Below are 13,897 nucleotides of genomic sequence, written 5' to 3' on the forward strand. Positions count from 1 at the left end.
TCATGATTAATAACCACAAGCCTGTCTTGTATATTTGACATTATGTCCTCATATTGGCTTATTTTGTGTATATTTTCAATTTTAATTCCCTGGATATCTGTTTGAATCTTTTTCATGTATTCCATTTCTTTCCTACGTTGGGTGGTCATTGTATGCCAACATTTTCCTAATCTCTATTTTTTATCTGCATCTACTCTAGAGTCCCTATGTATGTCCTTCATTATGGTACCTATCTCTGTAGTTGCCTGAGAAATTATTTATGATTTGATATTTTTCTAGAGCCTCATTTATCTTATTACTGCTGCTGCCAGCATTTCAGAGAGTCCATTTGTGTGCCTTTTGAATTTTCCTCCTCATTGCCCCCTGGGTTTTCTCTTGGTGTGCTGAAAGTCTGGAGCTGCATCTTGCTTCCATGTTTTCTTATTTTATATTTTTTTTTAGTTTAGTTCATGGGTTGGTGCTTATAAATTGCTTATGGCAGATAGATTTATTGCTAGTAATTTTTTTTGTTACCAGGAATCAAACTCAGGACCTTGTGCTTGTCAGGCAGGTGCTTGTGCTGCTGAGTTATATCCTAAGCCCCATTTATTGCTAGTATTGAGAACCCTTGGGTAATGACTACTTCTTAAAGATGTCTTCCAGGTATAGTTGGCTTTTTGGTTTGGAGTCTTCTAAGATCCTACCTGTTCAAGGTATTGGGGATGAGAAGTTGTTCCTTATTTGGCCTAGTCCCTGGTTCTTGGGCACCTGTATTGTTTATGACCCTTAGGCAATCTCAGTCTTGGCATACAGGAAGAACAAGTGATTAAAAGAGTTATATCATCTTGGCTAAAGCAGTACAATAAGAGATAACAATAGCATCAAACACAGCCTAGAAAAGGACAAGCTTTTGTAATTATTAATTTGCTACCTTTAACCATATGTACTAGTTTTGTCATTATATAACAAAATGTATAACAAACCAGAAAAATGTATACAGTAAATATGCCCTAAATGTGGCAATTTTACCCTCAGGCAAGAAAATTTCAAAGGGGTTAGGAGAATAAACAGATAAATAGAAGAAGAGAAAGAGATTAGTAGCAAGGCTGGAGGACAAAGTAAGATTATGTGAACTTTCACGAACTGTTGAAGAAGAGAGAAGGGAAAGAGAAGGAAGAAATGAAAACAAGAACAAAAGAACACAGCAAAAAAACTAGAAACAATGTTTACTCTCATATAAACAAGAACAAACAATCAAAAAAGAAAAATACCAAAAGCAAATAAAAAAGAAGAAAAAATGTCTACCTCAGGGTGGGTCTCTGCCGTCACTGATAGACAGAGGGGGCAGAGCTCAGATCTGCTTTGATTAATCCCAGCAAGCCAGTTATAGATTGATGGTAAGGTAGTGGATAACCCAGTGAGCCTGCACCTTTAGCTCCACTGAAGTTCAGGCTGGTTTCTGGGTGTGAAGCTGGAACCCAATTTATTAAATCTGCCACACTTCTGCCTCCTTGAACTCAGCTCCCTGCTGTCTTGATCTTGGCTCTTTGACGCCCTGCACTGTTGAACCCTTTCCATCTCACCCTGTGAACCAAAGATGGAGCACATCCCTCAGCTGCTGTGACTTCTGAGCTCAGTTAGGCCCTCTCCAAGATGGTGATTTGCCAATAGGCCTCTGCTGGAAGAGGCCTGAACCTGAACAACTCACCAACCACTGTAGTCCAGTCTGTCCTCTGCTCCACTCTACTGGTGCATTACTCTATGGCTGTCTCTGTGCTTACCAGTAGTCACCATAAGTATGCACGTTTGAGTCACTCCTCTCATGTAGTGAGTCAGAGCTCAATGAGAATGTACCACTTACCATCTACTTCTCCTGCATTGAGGTCTCTCTTTTTACTCTCCCTGTGGCCTTCAGTTTTTGCTTTAGATCCTTGCTGGGTCACAGGAACCCACTTCCCTCTTTCTCTTCCTTATATTGCTATGTTTCAGCATCTGGATAGGAAGTCTCAGAGATACTGTTTCACTGATATTCACCACTCTGCCATCTTCCTGGAAGTGTGGCTTCTTCCCACTTACCAAATTTTAACCTTGGACAAGTCACTTCTATACTGTGGACACTGTCTTCATTTGGCAAGTATTGGTGAGAGTGGTATTTGTGACTGAACAACTTAAAAATTAGTGGTACTTTTCAGTAGTTTATAGTGAAATATGTATGAACACCATAGTATTTTCTGAGTTAATCCTATGTGTGTGTTTTATCACAGTTAATCTAATATTACTGAGTGTGCATTCGTTGCTGGGATTCTTATGGTGGGTGGAGATAGCGGAGAAGTAGGGAGGGTAAGTGATATAAAGTATCATTCCTCTACATGAGATGCTTTCAGCAACAGCCTAAGTATCACATGGATACCACCTAAATTCCACTCTGCTGGTCTGACTTTTCTATACATAATTTGTATAGAAAAAATTCAATGTTTAATGGGAAGAATGTGTTGTAATCCTGAGTTATCAAATTACCTTTCATTGTTTCATAAAAGTGTAGTGTGAGAAATTCTATGGATTTTATATCTTCATGACTATTCTTGTTGCTGCCTTATATTTGATGCTTGTATACTATTTCAGTTCTGCTTTTACCCTATGTGTTTTAGAAATATAAACTTTCCTTTATATGTACACTTTGTTATATTCATCCTTCACAGCATAATTTCCCGACATCACTACTGTTGGCCTCTTAAGCCAGATAATTCTTTTTGTCAGGGGGAGGGTATTAGGCTTTTATAATTATAAAGAACTATGCAAGAAAATTAAATTACAAAGAGAAAGTATACTATATTATCTCATTGTTTTAGAAATAAATAATACTAAAAGAATTACTGAGTTTTTTCCATTGTACACACCAGTGGACTTTTTAGTTATTTCTACCATGTTTCAGTACAAGATGATTCTTATGTTTAAACCCTTGTATTTAGGAGGTAACTCTTGCATTCACTTAAATACCGTCATTAAAATTTATTCTACCTTTCATTCAACAATAATAAAATTATTGAACCCAGGGCCTTTTCACTAAGCTATCCTTAGCCAAATTCTTGCTTTTCATTATGACACAGGGTCTCACGATGTTGTCCAGGTTGGATTTGAATCAATGATCTTCCTGCTCTAGCTCACTATAGTGCTGAGTTTGCAGGCACATATCACCTTACCCAGCCTTACTAATTTTACTCGGAAACATGATCAGTGAAACACATCCCCTCCCACATGTATGCAGATAGTTTAACAGCATAAATTTATTTCATAAGGAATTAAAATATATATCACTTTACAAATCTTCAGTTTTTCAAGTCTAGGTATTTTTTGTAAGCATTAGTATCAATGTCTCAAGATTATGAATTTTGCCTTTTCATAGATAGATAGACAGATGGAAAGAATATGTTTGCAGTATGCAATGATTATATTTACTGTGAAGAACTTTATATATATATAAAACACCTCTCAATTCTTTTTGTCTCTTCCTCTTCCCTATCTTTTCTGTTTCCTCCACCTCTTGTTCCACTGCTCATTTCCAAAAGCTCCATTTCTTTGGAGCTTTCTTCATTTCGCTCGCTTTTTAAAAATTCCTTTTCCCTTCCTTCCTTCTCCTTTCCTTTCATCTCTTGTTCTTCTCTCTATAAATCAGACAAACAAATTGAAATCATGGTTTCTCTTACATGAGAAACCCAAAGTATAAATAAAAGCAAAACAAAAGATAGATAATAAGAAGTAGGGAGTTTTTGCTTTAGAAAATTTGTCATATTCTATTCTTTGAAGTCTAGAAATTGATTTTTGAAAATACCATTAAAACAATGAGCAAAAGCGTCCATATTTGTTCAATATATTTTAAAAATAGATTTTAGCATTTTGGGTAACATAAAGGTTAAATTGACAAAGGAAGGAGTAGCTTCTTGAGTATATGACCTTGAATTTGCTTAGTGCCAAACTCTCAGAAAGAACCTGTGCTTGTCTTGTGTTGCTCCCGTTCCTATTCCAAAATTCTTAATAAATTTGTGTTTGAGCTTCAGGTTTTACAGTTGAAATCCACAGAGACAGTATGTGTGAAACTGAGCTGAGAGGTAGCAGTAACACACTCTCTCGCGCAGGCACAGGAGAGAGTACAGATGCCAATCAGTTGGCATGGCAGCCAGGTTCACATACATGTGGCTCAGAAAGCTGGCATCCTATGTATCACCAAACCAGAACCGGACCCAGATTAGCAGTGACAATGAGAGCAGCAGAAGCAGTAACAGCAGCGATTGTGAGAGATAGGCATGGCTCCTCAAGCCAGCAGCATTAGCACCCATGATGAAAAGTCTGTTTGCCAGTCATCACCAGAATTCCATCCTGTTAGTAACTACACAAGTATTAGATCTCTTTCCTAGGTTCCATGACAGTGCCTGCAGCACTCAGGTGATAACATTTGTCCATAAATTATTATAAAATAAAGGTATACACATGCACAGCACATTAAATAATCCAGCAGTGGAATTTTTCAGTTAGCTTTGCTCACTTTTAAAATACACTGCAACAATACAAAAAACATCTACAGGCTTGGAAAAACAAATTTACTTTAAGGATCATATCATTTTATAGGAGATAATGCTATTTCACTTTGTGATGCTTTAAAAGAACCAGTTATTACAAAGGAAGGCAGGCTTTGCATTAAATTTTTCTTGTAATTGAAAGAAACATAGCATTCATAAATAGGCATTTTCAACATAAACAAATCATGAAACTACTGATGTCTTGCATAACCTCTACAAGTTATGGAAAATGTCAGAGAAAACATTAACATATCATTGCATACATTTACAATAAGCATTAAATTCAATTTAAAAGCAACACAAATGATCATTGTTGGGATAAAATTATTCTCTATCTCAACTGTGGTGACTAATACATGAGCTAACCCATGTAATAAAATTCCATAGAACTCACATAAACACACAAATAAGTACACTGAAATAGGTAAAATATGAATGAGATCAGAGTATTTTCTCCATTTCAACTTTCTGGTGTGACATACTGGGGTTTGCAAGATACTGCCATAGGGGAACTGGGTGAAGAGTACATGAAATCTGTAGCATTTCTTGCACTAACACTCTATAGTAATCTCAAAATTTAAAAGGTGTGATTAAAAATCAAATGCAGACATTTATGAATCTGATTTCTATTGAAGTGACTCTTAATGGAGAAATTATTCCCATGAGAATCATCAGCTCTGGATGTAATGAAATATATATTTCAAAGTAATTTACCTGAAATTTATCCCAGTGTTGTCACAGCCTATAAATCACTCTTAATATCACCAGTAACAGTTGCAACAACAGAAAGATCTTTCTCAAAATTTAAGAATATCAAAGATTACTTGTGATCTATTGTTAGCCAAAAGCAACTGATGTCTCTATCGGTTATAGCATTGAAAATGAAGTTATGAATTTTAATGGCATAAGAAATGAATTTGCAGAAAAATAAACCAGAAATATGTTACCATCAATTAAGATAACACATCAATATGTTATTGATTGTATAATGTATAATTCTGACACCAAAATGTTATATTTTTATAATTTAAAAGTTTTGTTATTACTCAGCTCCTGGGAACTTACAGGCTGCTTTTGCAGACCACAGTATGGTTATATAACCAGACCACACTTTGAGGCTGCTTAGCTATACATACTTCTTCCTCAGCACCCTGGTTTTGTTCTTACCTTATATAACCCTGAAACTCTTATCAGTACTCTGAAGTGTGGGGTTAGGATGCTAGTCCTGCTGCTTCTTCCTAGCCTGGCCACAGTGAATAAATACATCTCTATTTCTCACCACCAGTCAGGTACCCGATTGGATTCTCAAGGTGACAGGTGGCAGAGCCTGGTCAATTTGTTCCCACCCCCAATGTCAAACCCCTGGCTCAGTACTCTGCAAACAGTCTTCTATTACTATTACCTTATTTTTATAAGTAATAAAATATTTTAAAGAAAATCTCTATTTTATTACTTTAACAGCATTTCTTCTTGAGTTTTGAATCAACAAACCTACATTGTTTCTTAGTACTTAACCTCATAAATTATGCAAGCCCTAGTCTATGGAATATGAGCTAAATTAATTTTAAAATTATTTATAATTTATCAGAAGGAAAATAAAATATAATTAATTTATTTTGGTAGAACTGAGGTTGGAATAAAATTTTGCAGTGATACCTGAAATTACAACTAATCCCAGAACTCAGCTTTTTTTTTCAAGAACATTTGCAAAGATGTTCTTTTGCCTTTTTCATTTTACTTTATTGTTTTATAAAAAGTCAACAAGATGCACATAAGTTCAACTCTAATATTTGGTTTCCGAGATATATTACCCTGAGGCAGACCTTCAAGGCAATCTTTTCATTTATCAGAACTGTATTTCGGAAATATTTTTTTGTTTTTCATCACAAAAGAAAAAACTATGAAGGACGCCACACATCTATTACTTTTTAAATCTGTAAAATATAGTTTTTATTTAAAAAATTCTATACCTTGGCCCATATACTTCACACCAACCAGTGGCATTTCTCCGATGGCAAGTACAAAATGGTAGATTTCCTTGAAACTTTGAAATGATTAAAATAAGCCAATCAGCATTCATTCTTGGCATTGTTGTGCAACACACCATTGTCAGCAAAAGAATTCTAGAAGTAAAAACAGCAAACAACATTGACAGGGATGCACATATTAACAGTACACTATTCGTACTTTCTCATGTTAGACAAGATTTGAAAAGATCCAGTCATTTGATTAGCAATCATTGAAACGTATGTATTTAAACAATCTACTGCAAGGGTTTTGCTCTGTAAATAATACTGTATAGTGGTTCTGTGTACCATTTATGCTCTCTTTTCATAATATCCTAATGTTTTGATCTATTTTCTCTACCATGTTCCAGAATGTGTCTTGGGGACAACAATATTCATACGCACTCTTCAAAGCAATGAGTCACATGTTGTGCATTGGATATGGAGCCCAAGCCCCAGTCAGCATGTCAGACCTCTGGATTACCATGCTGAGCATGATTGTCGGCGCCACCTGCTATGCCATGTTTGTCGGCCATGCCACTGCTTTAATCCAGTCATTGGATTCATCCAGGCGGCAATACCAAGAGAAGGTATTTTATTTCTCTTATCTTCAAGCAGTTATTAAATTGAATTTATTGCCTTCAACGTATCTTCCTCTATAAAAAAATATGATATGAAATATTTAAGGTAAGAAAACACAATCTGTTTTGATATTCTGAGATTTCATCAAGGTGATCCCACAACTCATACTTAGTTTTAGTTTCTCTTCAATAACAGATTTCTTGAAAATCTAATTTTGTGTTGATATAAAGTGTTTCAAAATGCATATAGCTCATATAAATAGTCATTGAGAAGAACGTGTGTAAATGGTCCGCTGTTATAATTTCTTTCTATATTTACTATCATGGTTCATGTTCTATCATCTTCCAACAATTCTATGTGTATATATATATATATATATGTGTGTGTGTGTGTGTGTGTGTGTGTGTGTATGTATGTATATGTATATATATATTTATAGTGTAATGCCTTCTCTAATATATAGAAAAAGTTTGGCTGACTAAATGGAGACAGACAGCCATTGCATTTCCCCTCTGTGCCACTTTCCTTGTTGTAATCATAATTTATGTCACAGTCATATAGCTAGTTGAACATAAGTTGCCTTTATAGACGGATAAGTCACTACACTCTTCATTCTTAAAAATGTGTATTAACAGGTTGTTTGTTCATTCTCATACAGAACATATTAACTAAAATTTTGATGCTTTAAACTTTTCTTAAAAGAGAGGATAAAAGCCAATTTATGCAATGATTTATTCATTGCATTTTTAAAAATGTGCTTAATTTCTTTGGCTGGAGTTAAACATTTGGTAACTGGATACTGCTAATATTCTTGAAAAAATATGTTACTTTTTGAGAAGTAAGAATTTTCTATTTGCAGGAAGAATGTATAATATTGGGACTGTTGTTGAAGCACAGGTAGCATGTACCTTGGCAAAGACCATTTCTAAGAATAATGGTTAAAATGAGTCTGGATACCTCTGCTAAGTGATAACAATTTAGACTAAATTATTTTTGAACAGATTGAACATCATTTCAAGTTGTTGCTTTGTTTATAGTATTGTAATCACACAATAGGATAAAGGGAGCCCAGATATTTTATTTTCCTTGAAAGTAATTATACCATCACCTACTATTACAATAAGCAAAGCTTTATCTTTTCATTGAAGTAATGAAAAGATCTACACCCAAAATTGCTTCAAGGTTCATTTTTAAAATAAAGTCTCCAATTAAATTGTAAAGAACAGAATGCATAATAAAGGAGAAGAGATTTTGCACAAGGCTTTTTGACTGAAAATTTGGGCTAATTTTATGGGGATTTATCACGAGAGTACAATATGCTGTGTCTGAAGTTCCTCTTACATTGCTGCTTTTCCACTTGCAGTTTCACTCAATACAAAGGCTCCTTTCCTGTCAATCTTATCTGCATCATTGCTACATATTTTCTTAAAAACAAATAAATCTGCTATTTCCAGATTGCATGTGTTAGCATTATGCTGCACATTAAATAAATTCACCTTATTTTGTGTTTTTGATTTGCCATATAAACAGAGTTTAACTTAGAAAAATAATTTATTTAACTATATATTCATGGACATTTATATGTAAAGATATTATAATCATTGTTGCAATTTAAGTTATCCAGTTATTGATCTTACAACTGCCTGACAGAGGGCAAGGATACTGGGGTAACCTTTTGAGGTTTTAGTATTCACAGCAATTTAATAAGGAGTTTAGATATAGATATAGATATATAGATATATATAAAGTTCTTGAACTTGATTCTTTTCATGAGTCTGGTCACAACCAAATTGGATGAGAACTGAATCAAATTCAATAGTTACATTCAATGTTGACTTTATAGAAAAACTTGATTCCATTCACATCCAGTTTGGTTTATGACCAGAATTGTGGGCAGAATTGAATTCATGAACCGAGGTACTGCTATATGTAATGCATACATATTTATGTACATCTGTAAACAGAAGAGCTGTCAGTATATTAGTTCTAGACTACTAAAATTATTTCTGATACAGTATAAGGTAATGTGTCAATTTTTCACATGTTCAAGACAATGCACTTTTTAAAAAATTTTATCTTTATTAACATTATTTCTAGTTTTCATACATTGTATGATACTGGGGATAAAATCCAGGGCTTTTGCACTGAGCTACATCCCCAGGTCCTTTCCTTTATTTCTTATTTTTTAGACAGTTTCTTGCTAAATCACTAAATTGCCTGGTTGGGCCTATATTTTCAGTCCTTCTGTCTTAGCCTCTCAGAGTGTTGAGACTCTAAGCACGCACCGCCAACCTTGTGTTCAATCAATCTTACAAGATAGTGCTGCATAATATATGATTAATTTGTGGCTTGTTTTGTGACATGGCTATTTTGAGTTTTTCCCAAGTTATTATTAGTTTTATTTAGGTAAAATCCTTATAACATATAATTCACCACAAAGAGTACAGTTTTGTAACATTTAGTTGATACACAATATTGTATAACCAGTGCATCCTTCTACCTTCAAGACATGTTCATTACCCCAAGAGAAATCTATTACACAGTTACTCCCTGTCCGCATCTCCTTTAGCTTCAGGGCCCTCACTAGTTATCTTTGTGTGCTTGATTGTGCCAATTCTGAATGTTTCTTAAAAATGTAATCATATCATCTAGGACATTTGATGTGTTTTTAATGTTCATCCCCAGTATATTGTGCATAAGCATTTCATTCCTATGTATGATTGGTTAATATTTCATTGTGCAGGTGCGTTACCTTCTATTTATTCATTTACCAGTGGATGGATATTTAGGATGGGTCTACATTTGGGCATTGTAAATAGTACTACTACAGGCTTTTTGTACAATTATTGATTTGATGATATGTTTTCTTTTATATATAACTATGCCTAGAATTTCTGTGACATATGATAATTGTATATTTGACTTTTAGAAAGAAATGCTTAATTCTCCTGGTTAATATTTGGTTTAGGTGAGTTGGAGTTATCTGCCAAGGATGCCTTTAAAATGAATATTTATATAATGTTCATTCCCATCACCCAGGAATAATATATTTTATGTAAAAGAAGTCAACTGTATCAAATAGCTTTTATAGTAAATAGATTTATAGTAGACTCTATTAAATAGCCTTTCTATTTGGCACATACTGCTATTCAACCCACTTAGTTTTGCTCCAGAATTCATTTCTATACCTAATACTCTACTTATTGCTATCACTCATAATATTTGACTTAAGTGAACATACCAACCAAATATGGTCAGCCACAAATTATCCAGTCCAGTGTTTTTTATTTTAATTTATACTATTTTATTTTATTTTTAAAGTCACTTAATTATTACTGCCCAGGAAATAATGTTCAGTTTGGATCTTCCTGTTAAGCCACCCTATTGTCCCAAGCAATGACATAAGGCCCTCTGATTATGAGATCCTTAACTGCATGATATATTAATGCTAATAATCTGAGGATATCAGGTTTTCATCATCATTTTCATCATTTTCATCACAAGCTTTGTCATTGTTGTTATGGTGTATCTTGACCAGAAATATGTGATGATCTTTATACTGTTTAGAACAGATCAAACTTTGATTTGAGTCATGAATTATGCTGCTGATTTCACAGTTTTTCATGTTTTGCACTCTATTACTCTTCAGGGAAATACATTTTCCTCTCTACTCCAATAGATTTTAATCTCTGGGAGGAGTTGTATTTGAAAAGTGCCTTCTTTGATTCTGTTTGACATTACCAGAATTTGCATGGTTTCTACAGCTTCTTATTGAACAAGCCAACTTCAGATATAACTAAAAAGAATTATAATTTTGTCTCCAGTTGTAAATTTAATTTGACCAAATGAGACTGTTCTTTCCTGGGCAAAATAAATAACTTACTATGCCTACCTATAGATTTTTGGCACTACAAGCCGGGAGTGACAAAGGAGGCTTGGCTCATGGCTCTTTTCTCTCACCTGTCATATATCTACCAGGAGCTATTATAATAGGACACTATTATTAATGTCTTTTTATCACTGTACAAGAGATGAATGAAGGGGAAACAGCATTATTAATGTATCCGATAGATGTGCTAAACTAGTGTAGTTAGCTAGGTCCAGAGGCGATGAAAGCAGACACTCTGCTTATGAGATCCTTTGTCTTTCTCAGATAAACTCTTTTGAGTTCTCCTGCATTTACCTAGATAAGACACTTAGGAATCTCACTTTTCATCTGCAGTCTCTGCCTGCTGAGAGTTCCTTGCTCTTGGGCCACTCCTAAGAGGGAATGCTGGTCTTCCTGTATGGTTTAGATCTTGTCCATGGAGAAGCACAATGCATCCTTTTCTTTGACAATCTCTCATACTCCCCTACTTCAGACACTAAACCTGAGAGGTGTTTGTTTAGCCTTCCTGGCAAGAGTAAGACATAAGTCCAAAGACTATTTATATTTCACAGATGTAATTCAGACCCCAGTTTATGTATGTATGTATGTATGCATGCATGCCTGCATGCATATATGTATTTATACTTTGCTTAAATACAGATAAAGATTTAGAAACTAAACTAAGTTTTCCTGTGGAACTCTGATGTTGATTACTTCATTACAGAAGTAAAAGGTATATTATCAAAGTCCTTATCAGGCTTGAAGTACTTTGTTAGTTGCTGAGTTGGTCAAGATTATGTCTGCTTCTGAACATGATGGAACTTTTTATCTCAAAGAGAGGAAGAATTGATTCCTGTCATTAATTCTAAATATTAAATTTAATAATGGGTTATAGGACTAGATTAATGATTAAGCCAAGAGTAATAGTTTGCCTGTGAATACTTATGTTATAGTTTTATTTAGTTAAACAGAAAAACTCATATCTTATTTTATAGCTATTCTTTATATCAAGAAATTAATTAGCTCAGCTGCTAAATTGGTTTACAGATTTTTGTACGGATTAGCAATATTTCTCTTCCAAAGAACAGAGGGCTCTGAAGCTCTGATTGTGACTTTAGAAAATTATATCAAACCAATGCTTCAATTCAAAATGATTCGATGTCCCAATTTTCGTTGTGATCATTCCTAAGGAGAGGAAATATCTCTAAAATCGATGTGCATTTTACAAAACCATTTCAGTTGGCTTCTTTCATAATTTTTAAATACTGTCTTCCTCTCTTCATAAATAAGAATATTATAAACATGTCTCCAACATAGTTCCTTCATTAGTCATGAAATTTTCTGTGCAGCTATGCCATATACTTTATTTGCCTAGGATGAAATTTAACATACTCTAGTATGTTACATTGCTAATACTAGCAAATGTTCTTTGCTAGGATCTTGGACTGGGAATCTTTCTGATATTCTCCTATAGTAAAGTAGCAGTATGATAAACTTGGATGAGGTTAATGTAGTCTCTTGAACTAAGATGAATCAAGCTTCTAGTAGAACAATGGCATTTTACATTTTCATCTGGGAAAATCATTTTAGTTTAAGTGTAGTTACAAATAATTGATTAAGGAGAAGATTTTTGCCAATTGAAAATCACTTACACCACTGTTTTTCAACTTTTATATTTTGATTTACCCCACTGTTGAATAAAATGTCCCCCTTTTCTTCAGCAATGATTTCTGTACTAATACCCTGTTTCATGCTAAAAATTCTTATATTTGTATTGTAGGTATCCACTGTCTCAGGACTGTGAAAAGTGCTAAAGATTCATCTTCACTAAGCCTTATTTAATCCTTTGCAGTTTACATTCGGTATTTACATATGACAGCCCTTATAGTAAAGTAGAATCGCATTTTCATTTGTAGATTGATTTAAGCATTTTAGTTCTTATCTTTGATTTTTATTTATTTTTGTCTTCTTTGAGACAGGGTCTCGCTATGCAGTTCAGGCTGGCCTTGAGCTCACTTGGTAGACCAGGCAGGCCTTGAACTCACAATGGTCCTCCCACCTCAGCCTCCCGAGTGCTGGGATTGCAGGCATGAGCCACCACGTCTGGCAGCATTTTACTTTTTAGAAATGTTTGAATTTCACTGGAACCTTCTCAAAGTTCTCCTTAAAATGTTTTCATTTAGTGCATCTGCATGCATTATGTATAATAAAATATAAATACATATGAAGCATTTTCAAGGGACGGGAACTGATCTTCAGGGAACCAATAATTGTACAAGAACACACAATGAACAAGAATTATCCTGCATGTAACTTGACTTTAGTTACTCTGATCACTTGGATCCACTATAAACACACATAAAATGATGTAAGAATCACCAGGCAGATAATCCCCAGGTATATTGTTTTTGCTTTATTATAAAAAAGAAGAAAAATAATTTCAAAACAATATAATAGGAGAGTAAAAATAACTAATACATTTCATATTGTTATCTGCAAAGTAGTTACTCAGGGTACAAGATATAAGCAGGAGATATTGTCCAAAAATATTAGCACATACCTTTCTTTTCAATGAACTAGGAGAAATTATCAGTATATCTTAGCTATCCTGTATATATATAACTTTTTTCCTTTCCTTTCCTTCCTTTCCAGTTTCCCCTGTTTCTCTTGTCTTTTGAACAGTTTCTTTCAAATTCACAATATCTATTGTACATTTTGGGTCTTATTTACTTGTTCAGCTTATCACTCTAGTGAGACAATATGATATTTATACATATGGATAAGTGATTTATTTCACTTATGAGTATGGTCTTGAGTTGTATCCATTTACCTATAAAAGTCCCCAGTTTATCTTTCTTTATGGCTGGTCAGTATTCCATTATATAAAA

The 13,897-nt window shown here is 34.1% G+C and overlaps 1 protein-coding gene across 1 annotated transcript in view; it reads left to right on the forward strand.

Annotated features, from left to right (window-relative positions):
- Hcn1 (hyperpolarization activated cyclic nucleotide gated potassium channel 1) overlaps positions 1–13,897 on the forward strand; it is a 310,929-nt gene that overhangs the window by 199,927 nt on the left and 97,105 nt on the right. Inside the window, exon 4 of the mRNA XM_005392730.2 lies at positions 6,931–7,149. Within this exon, the coding sequence (XP_005392787.2) occupies positions 6,931–7,149 (219 nt within the window). The remainder of the gene's footprint in view (positions 1–6,930; positions 7,150–13,897) is intronic.

This window comes from Chinchilla lanigera, unplaced genomic scaffold (assembly GCF_000276665.1).
Source record: "Chinchilla lanigera isolate Chin_1 unplaced genomic scaffold, ChiLan1.0 scaffold00045, whole genome shotgun sequence".
Classification (NCBI taxonomy): Eukaryota; Metazoa; Chordata; class Mammalia; order Rodentia; family Chinchillidae; genus Chinchilla; species Chinchilla lanigera.